Source organism: Anser cygnoides, chromosome 25 (genome assembly GCF_040182565.1).
Source record: "Anser cygnoides isolate HZ-2024a breed goose chromosome 25, Taihu_goose_T2T_genome, whole genome shotgun sequence".
NCBI classification, from domain to species: Eukaryota; Metazoa; Chordata; class Aves; order Anseriformes; family Anatidae; genus Anser; species Anser cygnoides.
This window is the reverse complement of record NC_089897.1, coordinates 2,382,425-2,399,093: the sequence shown is the minus strand read 5'-3', so window position 1 is coordinate 2,399,093 and position 16,669 is coordinate 2,382,425. Positions and strand designations below refer to the sequence as shown.

Genomic DNA, 16,669 nt, shown 5'->3' with positions numbered 1-16,669 from the left:
TGTGTATGCAGGAGAAGATGCTATTACAGATCAAGAGCCTTGGAGCAACTAGTAGTAAGCTGTGCAGAAATTGCTATAGCCATCCTGTGAGGAACCCTTCTTTTCCAGACAACCCCAGGCTCTCCCACCAGCCTGTTTTGGCTGAACATTGGTTAATCTGAGGTCTCAAATCCTGCTGCTCTGGAAGGGTCCCTCAGGGTTCTGCTGAACAAGGCAGGCTAGAAAGATGCAAAACCCTCCTTCAACCCTTCTATAGTGCTGTGATCCTGCTGGGAAACACCTTGCACTTAATGACACCTCCTCTGATCTTACATATCCACAGCACCAGCATCTTTCCTACCTGTCACAGTCAGTGGAGAGAAGTGAACTCTCATAGGATCCAACCAGTTTTAGGAGGAGTTGTATCACCTCCTAGAAGAAGCACTTTCTCCCCACTGACTGTGAGAGACTTCAGATAGGCAGATCCAGTGGGGACATGAGTTCTGAACGTGAGGAAAATGTACAGGCAGATGTCAACCAGGGCTTTCTGTGCAGACCTCCCGTTTATTCTTCCTTCACTGCTATCAGCCTTGTTAACTGCAGCAGAATTCAGCTGAGGGTAAAGGAGAACCTGTGGCAGAAAAGCTGAAGCAGAGCTGAGAAAGAGCTGAATTCAGCTTACATTAGCCTATATACAACAAATGTCAAATTGTGGTCAGTTGAAAACCATCAGAAATACCAACCAAAGACATCAGGAAGCGCTTCTTTCCAGGGAACATAAGGATTTAGGAAACACTGTTTAATTTTCTTACATTGTTTGGAGGAGGGGATTCCCAACAAACGCGTTCTCTGGAATAGCTTTGATGTTGTTGTTATGAAAACCACTGTTGGGAGAAACAAACATCTTGATATGAATGCATTAGAAAGGCTTGGAGATGCCGTTTTTCCTCAACACTTTTAAAAGCAAAGAGTCTTTAAAAACCACATATAAAATAAGATGTGTAAGCTCTGTCCCGGCTGTAGCATCAGCCCAGCAAGTGAACAAGGTCTGTTATTTGGCAGGACAAAGGTCTCATTCTGCTGTATTTACTCTGTGTAGTCTGGTGATCCATAAGTCAGTCTACTTAACACAGTAGGAATACAGGGACTTAGGGTTTTACTGGCTAGGAAACAGGACAGGAAATGAACAAACAAAATGTGCTTATTTTATACCATCCAGGGATTCCAATTTTTATCGATGGTCTCTTCCTTACAGCTCAACAGCTGTTAGCCAGAGTGCAGCCTACTATGAACTATTGGCCCTCATGATTTTAAGGAATTTGTAGATCAAGATGTGATATTTTTGGCTAAGCTTGAGAAAATGGCTACCAGCAAACTTCTGCATCAGAAGAGAGCTCTGTGACCACAGCCTGACCTCCTGTACAACAAAAGCCAGAGAAGGCAGCCATGGGATGCTGTGTCCAGCAACAGGACCAGGCTCTGGGTGATGCCCAGGTTGTTTCATCCCAGAAGAATCTGCTCTAGCTGTTAGCTGGATATCTGTTTGAAGTGATTATTTATTTAGTGATGTGAATTTCAAAAGCCATCTCAAAGTGGATTAAGGATCTTATTCTCATTTTGAATATCAGAGTAATTATGATATGTGGTCTGAGAAATCTGCTTGACAAGAAATTATTCCAGTAAATTAAAAAAAGAAGTGTCAGATTTTCACTTCAAGAAGCACCAAAGCAGCTATTTTTGTCCCACCCCAGCCTGTCACCAGTTTGACATATCTTAGGTTCCACAGGAACTGCAGATCCACATCAGCTAGCTGTGACCCTACTTTGGGTCTTCTACCTTTGTGGGTGTTAACTGGGGCGTTTTCCCGTTTTTAGTGCCTCCCAGGCTGACCAGTTAGAGGAGAGAGAGCTAGCCACTAAAGTGGTCATAAATTCTTGGCATTCCTTGTTATAATCTTGCCCTAAGAGACATCAAACCATTTAGGCATGCCAGAGGAGGTGGCACAGGGCATGCAAAAGCCACGGCCTCACAATAACGCAGTTAACTCCATGGTTATGTCCCCAGTCTGGGGAATGGACATTAGAAGTGGTTGGAGATCTGAGGGACTTTGAGCCCATCAGACACCACAGGGGAACGAAGAGCTGTTGGAGGAACCTGCTCCAAGCTGGGCAGGGGGATCTCCCACTCAGCTCCACCAGCCATGGTGCTGAGAGTGATGGGGAGGTGATTAGAGCTGATGAAAATCAAAGGGATAATCTGCTTTTATGTGCATGGCTGGGTAAGATAAAAGAAACGCTTGGACTGAGTGCTCTCCCCAAGTCAGAGTACAGGCAACCCTTTACTGGTCACTCTTCATCAGGGAATGCTTTTGAAAAGGAATAAATAGAAAATCTTACAGCTCCTGCAGTCGGCCCAGCGTTCGAATAGCCCCAGGGAATTCCAACAGCTCATTGTAGTTTAGATCCCTGAAAGACAGAGAAGGGAAAAACATTCATTAATGTTGCTGTAGGAACTCAGCTGAGTGTATCTGTGCTTTGAAGGCACGGAAACTTGGTCGTTAAGCATGGGAGACAGGTTTTTCCTACTGCGCCGATCCAGCCACTGCCTGGAAACCAACTCTCACGCATTCCTGCTGCAGGACTGTTCTCTGCTAGGAGCACTGTCGGGCGAGAGCCAGCCCAAGCCGTGGCTGCTGGCGGGCTGCTGCCAAATGGATTCCTTTCCCCCAAGTCTCTCAGTGCCCAGAGCTGGACAATGCCGCTGCTTCACATCTCCAGAGTGCCCTGTTCCCCTGTCCCAGGGTCTCACCCCCACACACTGTGGCCATGAGTAATTTTTCCTGCCTTTCCAGGTCAAAATGGGGTGTTAGGAAGAACAAGCAACACAAGAACAGCTTCAGCTCAGCTCCGCAAAAGGGCTTTCTCTGGGTGTAGAGGGGAGCAGGGACCTGCAGAGCAAGGGACAATTCCCTTGGCACTTGACCTGGGGATCCCATAGCTCCCTGCCACTGGGACATGCTGAGGTCCAGGTCTTCTGATTGCTGAGGTGAACCCCACATTGGAAACCGTGAGCCAAAGGTGGAAGTGATGCGGAAGAGATATTGACAATTCTGGGCGCTATATAATAAATTAAATAAAATATATCTTTGATATAGTTGTTCACAATGGCAAGTGCAGAGTTTGGCAACCAGAATCAGAGAATCATGGAATCATTTAGAATGGAAAAGTCCTTCAAGATCACCACGTCCAACCACCAACCTGACCTACCGAGTCCCATCACTAATCCATGTCACTCGCTGCCATGTTCACACATATCTTAAATACCTGCAGGACTCCACCACCTCCCTGGGCAGCCCGTTCCAATGCCTGACCACCCTCTGCATGAAGAAATTCTTCCCGATGTCCAAGCTAATCCTCCCTGGTGCCACCTGAGGCTGTTGCCTCGCATTCCATCACTTGTTTTCCAGTCCCTTCACAGCTTCGCTGCTTTTCTCTACACACACTCAATGACCATGTAGTGAGGGGCCCCAAACTGAGGGCAATATTGGAAGTGAGGTTCAGACACTTGCCCAGTTCTGACAATGGCCAGGAAACCTGTGGCCTTCTTGCTGCCAACTGGATTCCTTTCCCCCAAGTCTCTCAGTGCCCAGAGCTGGACAATGCTCCTGCTTCGCATCTCCAGAGTGCCTTGTTCCCCTCTCCCAGGGTCCACTAGCTTGCGTTCAGCTCCCCCAGGGCTGTTTCTGCCAGGCAGCTTTCCAGGCATCCTTCCCCACGCCTGCCCCGTCAGTGGGGTTGGTGGGCCCCAAGCACAGACCCCATACTTGCCCTTGTTGAACACCACACAGCTGGACGTGGCCCAGCAGCCCGGCCTGGTCAGGTCCCCCCGCAGAACCCTGCTGCCCTCCAGCAGGCCATCAGTCCTGCCCAATTGGGGGGTCATTAAAACCTCCTGAGGTGCAGCGATCCCCTCATCCTCACTGATAACATGTGAAACAAAACTGGCCCCAGGCCTGAGCCCGGAGGAACATCAGGAATGGGCTGGCACCTGCAGGAAATTATTCATTTGAGCTTCAGGGCACCACTAGCAGCTGGGGAGGATCAGGCCTCTGGAGGCACCGATCCTGTTGTTGAGTAGAGGGAGCGTGGGGCGGCCGGCAGAGCTTCAGACGTGCGGTGTTCCTCCCCTAGCAGGCCCGATGGAGAGGCAGGTCCAGCTGAAATGGGACCATTTGACCCCCTGCTGGTCATCCCACAGACCAGGACTTTGAAGCCTGAAAGCCACGTGACTGCTTCCTCCTTGCATGAAACTCACCGAGTTTTAAGTGGTAGATACTTTGGAACATGAGGGTAATTACTGGCTCCTGGAGATTACTGTATAATTACACTTAATGGACCTCAAAGTAATTACCATGTAACCTGGATTGTGGTTTACAGAACAGAAATAACCATACATTTACACAGCAATGAGTTGCTGCCCAATTACCTTGTAATTCTCAACCTCTGGGCCCAGGCATGGTAATTACATTATGATCTCTCTTGGCCCCCCTCTCTCTTACATGGTCTTCTCCTTTACCCGCATCCTTGCATGCGAATTACTCTACAGCACCGTCTCCGCTTTGCCCGGTAGGTATTTACACAGTAAATCATCCCAGTTAGTCTCTCCAAATTGGTCTTCCTTTGTGCCTTCCAGGACTCCAGGCTGATAGCACTTACTCCATATTTTTTTTCTGGTTTTATTTCCTGTCTTGTCATTCCCTGACAAATATTCCCTAGGGTGTGAGATTGGCCTGGCTGGGTTTTATTCTATGCAGCCCTGAAAAGGTCCATATCAGACCTTGTTGCTGGATTCCCTCTGCAGCCCAGGGGAGGAGGCAGGTCCTGTTACAGCAGGGTTTGTCTCTGCACACCCAGGAGCTTTTCTCTCCTCCAGCCAGAGGGAGTCTGGCTGCCTGCACTGCACGTGTGGATTTGAGCAAATGAACCAGGATTCTGTAGGACCTAGACCTCAAATGGAAGGATCTGGAAAAGGTTCAAATAGTCTAATAATTGCAGTCAGCAGGAGAGGGTGACAGACAAGACCTCCCAGCCCTGTCCGACCTGCAGTGTGATGGCAGAGCCCCAGCACACGCAGAGCTGTGTCCCCAGGGCCCAGGAGCAAACCAGGAGCGAGGTGTCCCCTCCTCAAGCCTCATCCCCTCCATTAGATATGAGAGGTCCACACCTCCTAAAGAGCTTGCTCTGGCACACTCAGTTTTCATCTGGGTCCCAATGGATCAGTGTTTTTTTTTCCAGTTTCCTCTGCTTGAGTCCAAAACGATCTGCCTAAAATAGCCTAACACATGGCTGCTCATAGACCTCACTGTTTGCAAGATGCACACAGCTCGTTGTCTGCTGCTTGGCTGCTCTGAGCCAGTAACTTTCTGTTGTACCTGCCAGGTGTCCATCACTCACCTTGTGTACACGCTCTTGTGCCAGGGCAGGCAGGACAAGGCTTTTGCAAAAAGCCTCAGCCAAAGCGCAGAGAGGCACAGGAATGGGTTTACAAAGAGAGCAAGTGATTGGAAGTGCAGACAGGACACTGCTGGGCGTTTTGAAAGCATCAGTCAAAGCCCATTAATGTTCACATCACTGCACTGAATGAAATCAGAGGGCATTAGCAGCCTAAACTGACTGACAGTCTCAAATCTCTATCTGCGCACAAGATGCTTAATACCTTTAAAAGTCTCACCCTAGAGGGACTTTCCAAGGTTACAGGGAGGTTTCACAGCAGCGCAGGAAGCTGCAGAGGTCACTTAAGGCTGGGTGTGTGCCTGCACCGCTTGCCCAACTTTCTGTAACACAACCTGGGGCTCTGGGACAGGCCTGGGTGATGCCAAGGGACCGACCCCAGGGAGGAGGCAGCGTGAGCCCTGTCCCCAGGTGACCCTCAGCCCACCTCTGCAGCATCGCTGATGCTGCGAGAAGCTCCATGCCAGGGCCTGGGGTTGAGTTTCTCCCCAGCAATACCCGACGTGTCTGTGAGCAGCCGACAGATGGAAAGTATTGCCCAACAAAGATGAGGCTTGGCTCACCTGTGATTCACTAACAGAAAAAGAGTTAGATCTGTAACCAATATTATTTACAAGGAATAATTCAGCATGCTGTAATATTTGCTCCTGTCTTTCTCTAGAAATGCATTTCCTTTCCAGCCCGTGTCTCTTCCAGGCAGGCCGTTCTTTCATCAGCAGATGAACATTTTGTTTGTACCTCGGTGTGTGTGCAAGTACGTACAGGACCAATTCTTCCTGAGTGAACACACACCTTTTCCCAGCCCTGGCAGCATCCCCAGGCCTCCCTCCCCCCGTGCTTGACAGATACAAAGAGCATTGTGTTAAGCAGCTCCCTCTGGGTAAAAAAGCTGTCGCTAACTTCTGGCATATGCTGGGCTTGTTGGAAAGTGGAAATGCAACCAGGTGTAGTCATGCCACTTCAGCCTGGCTGCCAGCAACCCCAGTCTGTTTAGGAGAGACAATGTGCCCGTGCTCGCTTCTGCCAGTGCTTCCTGGTTTTTGGGGCGATGAGCTCCCTCCTGGAAAACAAACCTGACTGTCCTCATTAACAACTCCCCGCAGTGTTGCTCGCAGCCGACTGCTCCTGGTCTGCGTGCTGCTCACACTGCCCTGACTTGCCTCCAGTGCTGCAGATTTTGGGGATTTCAGCTGGCTGGGGGAGGCTGGACGAAGCAGGTACCCGTGGTGCTCCCCAGGCTTCAGCTCTTCCCTGCGGTGGGACAGCTCTTCCCAAAAACCCAAACCGAAGGCAGCAAACAAGGGTGGCTTCCCTGTCCCTCCCTCTTCCTACCCAGAGCTTGAATCAGGCCGTGGGTCAGATAATGGCCTAGAAATGATCCTACCTGTCCCCACAGGGAGGTGGCAGATGGTGGTGGCAGTGGGGAGCTCCACGGGCTCAGGAGGTTTCTGCTTGTTTAGTGAAACTCAGTCCTTGGGTCTTTCTGCAGACATCTGAGGCGAGCAGGGCTGCATCCAGCCCAGACACTGCTCCTCTCCACCTGCTCTCCCACGAGGAACACGCCCCAGCCAGTGCCATCTCCAAACCCTTTCCAGGGGCTGGGTCGATATGGAAAATGGAGGGGGTGTAGAAACCACCTCCAAGTGTCCGCTGCCTCTCTCTTACCTTATCTGAGCTGCTTTGGCAATGCTTTGCTGGTCCCAGCTCCGTGCTCGGGCACTTTCGTGCCTGGCACGGGGAAAGCTGCAAAAAGCCAAACCTGCCACCAGGTGACACTATCCCCCCTATCTGCTGTGGCAGATGGGCTGGGGTGGCCTTGGGCTCACCTGGGAGCTGGCCCAAGGGAGCTGGACCTGGCTCTGCAGAGGTCTCAGCTGCCCCGGCTCTGGGGTCTGCCCCAGGACTGTGGGACACTGCGTATGGGGTGTCCTGGCTGTGGGGTGCTACCCTTGTTGGCACATCTGGGAGTGCGGATCCCCTGCCAGCATTGCATGGTGGAAGGATGACAATGTGCCACGGCCATCTTCATGCCGGAACAATTGGGAAACCTCATAAAACTGTACATAGAAAAAAAAAAAAAAGAAGTGATGGCCAGAGCATTAGGAAGGGAGTTTTGCCCATTATCAAAGGCTTTTGGAAGCAAAGTCGCCCAGCCAAGAAGTTCAGAAATGATGTGCAAGAGAAAGGACTATAAAAAATCACTTTCCTTAGTTGTGCTCCAAGTTACCAGCTCCAGGCATCGCAGTGGGATGTCAGAAGGAGTCTTGTCTGTTCTTCTAGTCAAAATGAAAACCTCTTAAAGGTCACCCGGTCTGCCCGAGACACAATGAACTGGCTGGCTTTCCATTGTTGTTATTTCTAGAGTGAGCCTATAGCTTCGTATTTGGACGATCTTAACCAACCCTGTTGCTTATTTAGAAATAAAAGTAAATTGACATCAAAGGCACAGTTATTTTGGGCTTTAACTGCCAGGGTGATTTGAAGCTGACAACACGCAGCCTGGAACTATTAATATCTTCAATCGGGCCAAAAAGAGAGAAGGAGGGGAAAGAGTCTCAGGTCAATTTTCTGCCTGTTAGGGACTATTAGTGGTTCTACACAGGAAGCCCCCAAAAAAATAAAAAAATTATATAGTACTATAAATTCTTCCATAAGCCACAAAACACCACAAATTTGCAGCTAATAAACCTGAAGACGCAATAAGATTAGAAGCTGGAGATGGGACATTTGCTGACTATTTCAGTCCTACTGCAGGTTGCTGCCAGTAGTTCGAGATGTTACCGTGGTGCCCTGGAGAGACACTTTGTGCAGCCTCCGGTAAGGACTTGCGTTTCCACCTGTCCTGCACTGGCATCTCACCAAGCTACCAGTAAATGTAATTACCACTGCCGCTAGTCGTGCTGGTTGCTGTGGCCAAATCAAGCACTGGAAATGATTTAATTGGTAGTCTTAAAGCCCAAGGGGGCTGTCGTGGCCATTTAGTTTGACCTCTTGCCCGCCACCAGCCAGCCAGCCTTACGCAGATGCATTATATCAAGGTCATGGCTTGTGGTCGAGCTTGAGCTGAGAAGAGCTGCCTGTTTAGTCTGGACTATGGAAAGGCAGTGAAAATGGAGTGTCTGGGAAGCTGCACACCCTTGGCTGGTTCCTGCACCTTCAGCTGATGCTGTCCCATGACTGAGGAGGTTTAAGAACACAGCTATGCCCCCCAGTGCCTCCCCAGCTCCGATGTTATAAACACACAAGGTGGATTTTGGAGTATTGAGGGGTATTTATCTGCTTGCTGAACCCTGACAATTTTTTTTTATGTGCTTGGAGTCCGATATATTGATGGTCCCACAAGGATCAGGGGAGGTGCATCCTGCCCATGGTGCCTGCACATCTCTGGAAACCTGGGCCAGGTCCAGACATGGCTGATGGATGTAGTGTAGGGTCTGCATGCTGCACTGCACACTCCCCTGAACTCATGGGGTGCAGCATCTCCTTCTGGTGCCTCTGACTGGAGCCTGTGCTGACCTGGGGCTGCTCACCATATCTATGGATCTGCCAGGAACGACGCCATTCAGGGCCATATTTCTCTTATGCAGCATCACCGTAAACCCCGTACCCTTCACGGAGACTTCCAAGAGGGGCCTGGCCAAGGGTGCACAGTGGAGAGAAATGGACCATTGTGGGAGTCAGCTGCTAGGGTCGGTGCTTTCACCGGGAAAACCAGTCATATTCTAGAAATGCCCGTTTTAGCAAATTTTAAAGAGTACACAGGCTTTGCTGGTGAACTGCAAAGTTTGTGGGTGTCCCAAAGGAGCAGAGATGGGCCCCACACTGCAGGAAGGTTGGCAGGTACCAGCAGCACCCGATTTCTGCCAGAAGCAAGTAGCAACCTCTGTACAAGGATTCCAGCTGATACCCTGGCCTGGAAACATCCCAGCCTCTCACTTACATGGTGCTGCACCATTTTACAGGCTTTACTGGCACTGAAAGCTCTACTGCTGGGGCGTGGGGGACCTGTCTGTAGGTCCTGCCTTGTACGTCTGCAGCTCCCAGTCCTTCCTCGCACAGCTCTGTTCCCCATTTAAAAATGCGGCGGTGCCCAGAATGTGTCTGTTCCAACCAGTATTTCTGTCTGTTCTCTAACTGATGAAGGTACCGAATTAAATATGTTTTCAATTCTGTTTGATTTATTTAACAAGGTTGAAATAAGCCTTTGAGAGCAGGATCTCGTGGGGGGTCCTGGGAGCACAAGCGCTGCCATGAACATATCATTTACAAGACACAAAAGGAGCTGACCGCAGAGCGGAGCAGCGGGGACCTCGGTCGCTCAGATGCACAGACAATAACCATGGAGCTGATGACTCAGGCAGGGGAGGCACGGAGAAGGCTGCTGCACTTGGCCACGCAGGGGAAGAAGCAGGCGGGAGAATGCCTGCTCTACAGCAGTGTTTCTGAACTGCGCTGCGGGAAGGACCCCCACCTATCCCCAGGTGCACCAGCGGTGGGTCCCGGCCCCCCTGCAGCGTGCTGGTGTTGGGAGAAGGCAGCAGGGCTGTGGGCAGAGCTTTTGTGCATCAGCACATCCATGGTGAAAGCATGCCCGCAGCTCGCCTCCGCTGCCCTCTTTGCTGCCTGCAGTGCCTGCTCCTCCCTTCCACGGGCAAGCAATTTGCTCTCATGTTTCTAGGGGCAGAGGCATCCCTCCTCCGGCACTGCTCTGCCTCAGCTGCTCTGCGAAAGGCAGCACCCAGGCTGCACCCGAGGGGAAGGCTTCAAGCAAAATAATGCGTGAGGAGCCACAGGAGTTGGGGACAGGTCATAGCACGCGTGTCTGGACACCCAAAGGTTGGAGGTTTGGGGAGAGCCGGTGCTGTATGCCATTGCAAGATGGCCTCAGGGATGGGGGAGCCTGCAGGGTGCAAGAGGGGCAATGTGAGGACTTGGGGGGAAAGGGAGAGTAAGCAGAGTCCTGGGAAGGGGATGAGCCTTGGAGCAGAGCCATAACCCATGGAAAAATGCAGTGACCTGGGGGGGTGCACTCCCTGATTTTTCTTTTTAGTTTTCCAGAATGTCCTGTCTGCATGAGGCCAGGTCCTGCCAAAGCTCAGAGTCAGGTCAGAAGGTACAGATTCAGAGCCTGAGCTGCTCAGTGAGGCAGTCCAGGCTCCTACTTTTGGGAGAGGATATGCAGCAAACTGCGATCGGTTGGTCCAAGGGGACCACAGAAGGGAAGGGGCTGATCCCCGTGCTCCCAGGCAGTGGTTAGCGAATTTGCCAATTCAGTTTTACAGAAGATTTTGCCTGTGTGGAAAAGTCACCTTCCATTTGTGCAGTGATCAGAGCAGGCAACGTACCTCGTAGCCATTTTTGGACCAGGCACAGACCCACGCAATGGGGTCCTTGAGCTGTGCTCCCTCCCTGCAACCTCCCCCCTGCACCCTTCCTTCCTCCATCTCCTGCAGCGGGGTCTGCAGGCTCTGCTAAAGTCCCCTTCCTCCTCCGGCGGAGCAGGATGCGACCATAGGGCCGGGCTGCCCCTGAGGTGCTGCTCGGGGCCCCACACTGACCCACAGCGGGGATGGAGCACCAGGAGCAGAGCTCAGGGCAGCACTCAGGGCATCCTCGAGGAGTCTAAGCAATCAGCTGCTCTGGGACAGCGCAGACTGGGATTAGCGTCAGGAGACTGCACAAAAAAAGGTTAAAACATGCTGATGGAGCCAAACCCCACTTGAAGAGCAAGGTAGCACTTGGCAGACTATTTTCCAGGAGAACAGCAAGGCCTGCCCAGCCCTAAAGGGTTAAACGATCCCTGTATGAGCTGCGGTGGAGATATTTCCCATTTCCTTCCTCCTGCCTTCATCGCCCGAGGTGTACTTTATATTAATTTTTTTTTTCTTCCATAGAAAATCCAGCTCTCCAGAGGAGTCAGTAGGTTCCAGCTCTGCTCTGCATTTACAGACTCGACTAATTACCCGGATAATAGGGCAGCGCGCTGCGAAAGCCTGTGGTAAGGGCATTTCCTGTGAGGCAAGGTTAGGCAGATAAAACGCCTGGAGCCAGAGGGTTTTGGATTCAGCCCTTCTGGGAGACGTTTTTAATTTATTAGCCCTATTTTTTAAAAATAAATTAAAAGGTTTTTAAATGAATGAAGATTTGCTCCTTCCAAGTGATTTATCTCCTTTGTCTGACTGGCGGAGGAGCTGGCAGGGTGTGGACGGGAGGGGGAAGTGGGAACGACTGGGAGCACTGGGAGCAGTGGGAGCAGCGGGGTCAGCTCGGGCGGAGGAGAGGAGCCAGGGATGCGGGGCCTCTCTCAGCCACTTCCCCCACCACGTCCCCAGTCCCCATCCGAGGTGGGCCACAGATTCATCGGCAGTCAGGGGAGCAGCACTCTGGGGGCAAATTGCTGCTATTTAGGGCATAGCCTGGAGGCCCTCAGCATTTTGGGCTGGTCCTGAGGAGCAGCTGTTCGTTTCCCATTCCTGCCTCTGTCCCGGGAGCCACCAAAGCCCTGCTGTGGGGTGGGGAGAGGGGACAGAGCCAGGACACATCCCTCCCTCTGCCAGCGTCAGGGTCTTGTTGGCTGCGTGTGTCGGGGCAGTGAGGAGCCCTGGCCCTGTTTTCGGTTCAGCCCATGCTCCATGCATGTAGGGGACCCGGCCGTGTCCCCAGGCAGCGCCGCTGGGAGGGCCATAGCTCTTATTTTGCATCTCTCCCTTGCTGCCTTGCTGGTGGTTGGAGCTAGGGCTTGGGGGCCAGCTCTGAAATCCAGCCTCCACGTTTCGATGCCCTCCCCATGGCTCTCCTCGAAGTACTGAATATATTCAGGTGTGTCTCAGGTCACCTGCCCCTTCCATCCCTTCACCCTGCGGAGAGCAGTGACTTGGGGCACGGCCATCTGGAGGTGCTTTGTACATCCACCTTCCCTTCCAGGACTGCTCCATGAAAAAATTATGTTCCAGGGAAGCGGACGGCTAGCTGATTAGGTTCAACATTATCATAACTGATCTAATGAGGTCTGAGTCAGTTCTGCAAGGCATGGAGAATCCAGGGTGGATTTGATGCAATTATTCATCAGCCTTTAGACTGGCTGCAAAGCTCAAGGACCTTATAAAAGTAGTCAGCTTTCGGGCTAGGCTGTTAAGGAAAAAACCCGAGCACAAAGTCATTGTCACCGTGGAAATTCATGTCACAGGAGTCCCCCCATGAGAAATACTGTCTTGATGCAGTGTTGGGGAACTCAGCTCGTGTATTAGCACCATGCAGGCCTCTGGATGGCATTTTCCCTTGCTGCTGCTCTAAAAACAAACCTGTTCTCCCCCCTGCCCTGTTTCCTCAGATCCGAGAGTGCAAAGACTGAATGTTTGCAAAAATCAACCTCTGCCATTGCAGTGACACTGCTGGCTGCAGTCAACTTCTCTTTGCAGGCAACATCTTCTTGAACATCCCCACTTACCAAGCTTATGCTACAGAACAGGTACAATCTAATCCCCCTCCCCTAACCCCTGCATTGTTAAAGGTTGAGAAATTAAGGCCCAAATGATCAGGAAATATAAAAGTCAAGATCCTCCCAGCCAAGCAGCTGGAAGCCAGTTATGCTGCCTGATGTTTTATAGCACACATTAAACAGCGTAAGGAGAAATACATTACAGGGCAGGTTTTACAAGGCAAAGCAGGAACAACGAAGCAAAGTGAAGAGCAGCAGGACTGGACTCTCAGCTTTTGGTATGCTTTGCTTCTGCTTAGAAAAGCTCATCTTTCCCTTTGGCTTTTTTTCCTCTTTTATGTCACCTCCCCACTCCTCACCCAAAACCACCCAAAGCCCACTTGGTGTCCCACTGTGGTCCCCATGCTCAGAGAGCAACCAGCTGATGGAAATTCCCCTCTGGGCATGCCTATGGGTTACGGTTGTCACTTTCTTGGTATTTAAATCTCTGTTCCCAGCTGGCTCTGCTCTGCATCTCCTGTGGGCGCCCCAGAGCTCACGCTATATTTAAAGGATGAGTCCATTACCCAAAGGGACTACAGGAGAAACGTGTCATGTAAGGATGTTAGCACTCTGATTTACTCCGTGTCTTTTGGAGAAGGCTGAAAAATGCCAAGTATCACCCTGTTTGGCCACCTAACACCTGGCTGCACGGCTTGGCCACGCTTGGAGTTTCTTCCTGCAGCCCTGCAGGGTGGTTCTCTGTCATCTCTCAGGCTTATGGGAACCGGTGAGGGAATCTCACTGGTTTTCAAGGCTGTTTCGAAACCCTGTTGGGAAGCTGGCCAGAGCTGCTCTGACTTGCTTCCAGCCTGCCTGCCCAGGTTTCCTTCCCAGGGAGATGAGGCTGGGGGGACTGGTGAACAGCCAGATCTCACCCTGACAGAAGATTTTCCTGGAGCTGCTTTCTCCAGCGATGTGCTGGTGTTTGATCAGTTGAGACCTGGCGAGCGCTGCACATTCAGCACCATCTCCCTGCCCCTCAATCTCTCTTCTCCTGCCCTCATTAGCATGGAAAACACAGAGCTGCTCTTGCTCTGTATGTGGCAGAGTCTGCTGTTCAGTTGTGCATGGTATCTGCACAGGAAAGATGAAGTCCTTCATCTGCCTTTACTTTACATCTTTCGAGACTTGCTGTCCTCCTAAAATATAACAGCCAAGCCATCTCCATGGACAGAGATGCTCAGCTGGGACCTGGTTTTGCACAAGCCAGGTAGGCATCTGGTGTGGTTGTGCACAGGCAGCTTGCACACTGCTGCAACCTGCATGGAGCAGTGGGTGCTGTTCCTCCTAAAGTTTTGTCTGCATTTGTTAAAATAGAAGTTTCTCTGTCTAGCTGAATACAAAGAGAAACATTTCCCTTAGGGGAACAGAGGTTTCTGCACCTAAAACTTTGTATGCTTTTCTGAACCCCCCAAGAACAATTCTTTCCTCTCAACTCCTACAGTTCTTCAACTATTGTGCCTGGATTATAATCAGCATTTGGCCACAAATACTCATTTTAGGAACCCTGGAGATGTTTCTGTCTTCACCAAATCTTGCCATCCTGCTGCCTTCCAGGAGGTAACGCCCACGGGGTAACTGGGAGCTCAGTTTGGCCTGCACAAGCCAAGAAAATGTGCTAAGTGCTGTCAACAGAATGTAATCATAATCTGAATTAAAGGGTATGTGCAGGAGACTGTAATAGTCTCCACATGCACAGGAGCTGGGAGGTGGTAGGTAGATGCAGCTCTAGCAGCGTGGCTGCGTTGATGCAGCCAAATATTTTTTGCCGCAAATCTTGGCCAGCTTCAGACAGCAGGGCCAAAATCCCCAGGGTGCCGGGGCTTAATGCAGGGCTGGCTCCATGGGGGGACAATGTGTTCCTCAAAGACCAGGGACTTGAGCTACTTGCTGGCCTGGAGGTGAGAACTCGATGCTCAGGGTATGAGGGGTAAAAGCCACCTCTCTCTCTTTAAGACATTCCTTCAGTGTGATCAGACGGGGAAGAGAGCCTGGAGATCTCGACACAGCACTGCCCTTGCGTCCTCAAGGAGGATGGGGCATGGGGGATACTACATGAACACGTCAGGGCCATCAGAGCCTGAATGCAGGTGCTGGGCAATAGTCAAGCAAAGCCCTGCTCCTAAGGGGACAAACCCTGAAGGTCCAGCACTCCCAGGGCTCTCTGGTCAGCAGGGCAGGACTTGCAGTGCTGCAGCCCAGCTGGAGCAGTGGAGGGCCCCGTCCTCACAGTGTCTGCAGTCCTGTTCCTGTGGGGTCTGAGGGCAAGGTGGGAATGCTGAGGTCCCCTGAGCACTGAGGGAACCATGTCAGATGGACAAGAAGCAAAGAAAGCATTACAGCAGGAACAGAGGGGAAGAGAGGGAAAATGAGCTTTCAGTGCAAGTGTCCACGTAAGCTGAATTATCTCCCAGGTCAGTGGAAGCCCTTTAGTCTTTCCTGCAGTAAATAAGGGGCCAGGTTTTTCTCTGTGGCTCTGTTGTGCTTGGGATGGGCAGCGGGGTGGCTTCAACCACCTTGGCTGCAGAATAAATTTACCCTGATGCAGACTGCTATGTTGCTGCACGGGCTACAGCCCAAAGAGGGTTTCCATTCATCAGTGAGTCTTCTCCTCCCTCCTGCAACCTGCCCACCCTTGTCCTACCTGGATGACACGACTCTGCCTTCATGCATTTGCCCGAACCCACCAGAAATTCTCAGGGAGCAAGCCGAGCTGGCACAGTGACGGGGCAGCCCCGCTGGCCTCCAGGAGAGCCCATCCAGCCTCCCTGCCCTCTCCATCCCCAGCCTCCTCCCTGGCACTGCTGAGCCTCTCCCCAGCCGAGCCCTTCTGGGTGGCCCCAGGATGTGCCAGTCTGAGCGCGAGAGACAATGCGTGTCATGGGCCTGCCCGAGGAGTGCGTCTGGGGACCGAGAGCCTGCCTGCTGCTTCCCGTCTCCCCCGCTCGCTGCTGCTGGCACCGTGCTCGGCACAGAAGGGCCCGGCCTCCTTGAGTGGCACTTGAATGCTGGGAAGCGTCACCTCTCTTTTTGCCGTGACCCAGACCCCCTAGTTCTTCCTGGCAAGGAGAGCAGGCCTCGCTGACCCCAAGGCCTGCATGAAGGGACATGTTTCTGCACAATTGAAGGCAACAGGCGCCTCCTCCAGTCCTACAGAGCTTTGATTTATTTACTTTCTTGTTTGTGTTTCCTCCTAGGCCAACGCACGGCACATGAGACCCAAGCAATTCATACTGCCGTCAAAGACACTGTGTGTGCAAGGCAAGGACGTCAGATTTAAGTGTCCGTGGGCTCAGGGTCACCAGTCTGCTGCAAATGAAGATGTGTCCTGGAGGAGAGTTCATTCCTGCTTCCCACCCCCTGTGATTCCCAACAGATTTCCTACCCAGCCATGCCAAGAGCACGGTGAAGTCAGCTGGCTCCGTGTGGTGCCATGAGGCCATCTCAGAGAGACATTCCATAGATCCCCACAAATTTTACCAGCCTTGAACTCAAGCCACCCCCCGCATTTTGGTGGCCTCAGGTGTTCTGGAGGCTTTGGGACCGTGTGTGAGTGGTGGTGGTGGGGGACACGCTGAGCAAGGCATGCGTGCAAGTTCTCTGGGTCGCACCAGCACTAAAATTGTTTCCACAGCTTCAGAGCCCCCACCCAGCCTCCCACCCGTGCTGACCCCTCTGCAGCAGCAGCACAGACACGGGC

The 16,669-nt window shown here is 51.8% G+C and overlaps 1 protein-coding gene across 2 annotated transcripts in view; it reads right to left on the bottom strand.

Annotated features, from left to right (window-relative positions):
- LGR6 (leucine rich repeat containing G protein-coupled receptor 6) overlaps nt 1–16,669 on the bottom strand; it is a 138,005-nt gene that overhangs the window by 20,674 nt on the left and 100,662 nt on the right. For both annotated transcript variants that reach the window (XM_066982877.1, XM_048071011.2), the window contains 2 exons: nt 2,376–2,444; nt 792–863 (listed from right to left, as the gene is read on the bottom strand). In XM_066982877.1, coding sequence (XP_066838978.1) covers nt 792–863; nt 2,376–2,444 — 141 coding nt within the window. The remainder of the gene's footprint in view (nt 1–791; nt 864–2,375; nt 2,445–16,669) is intronic.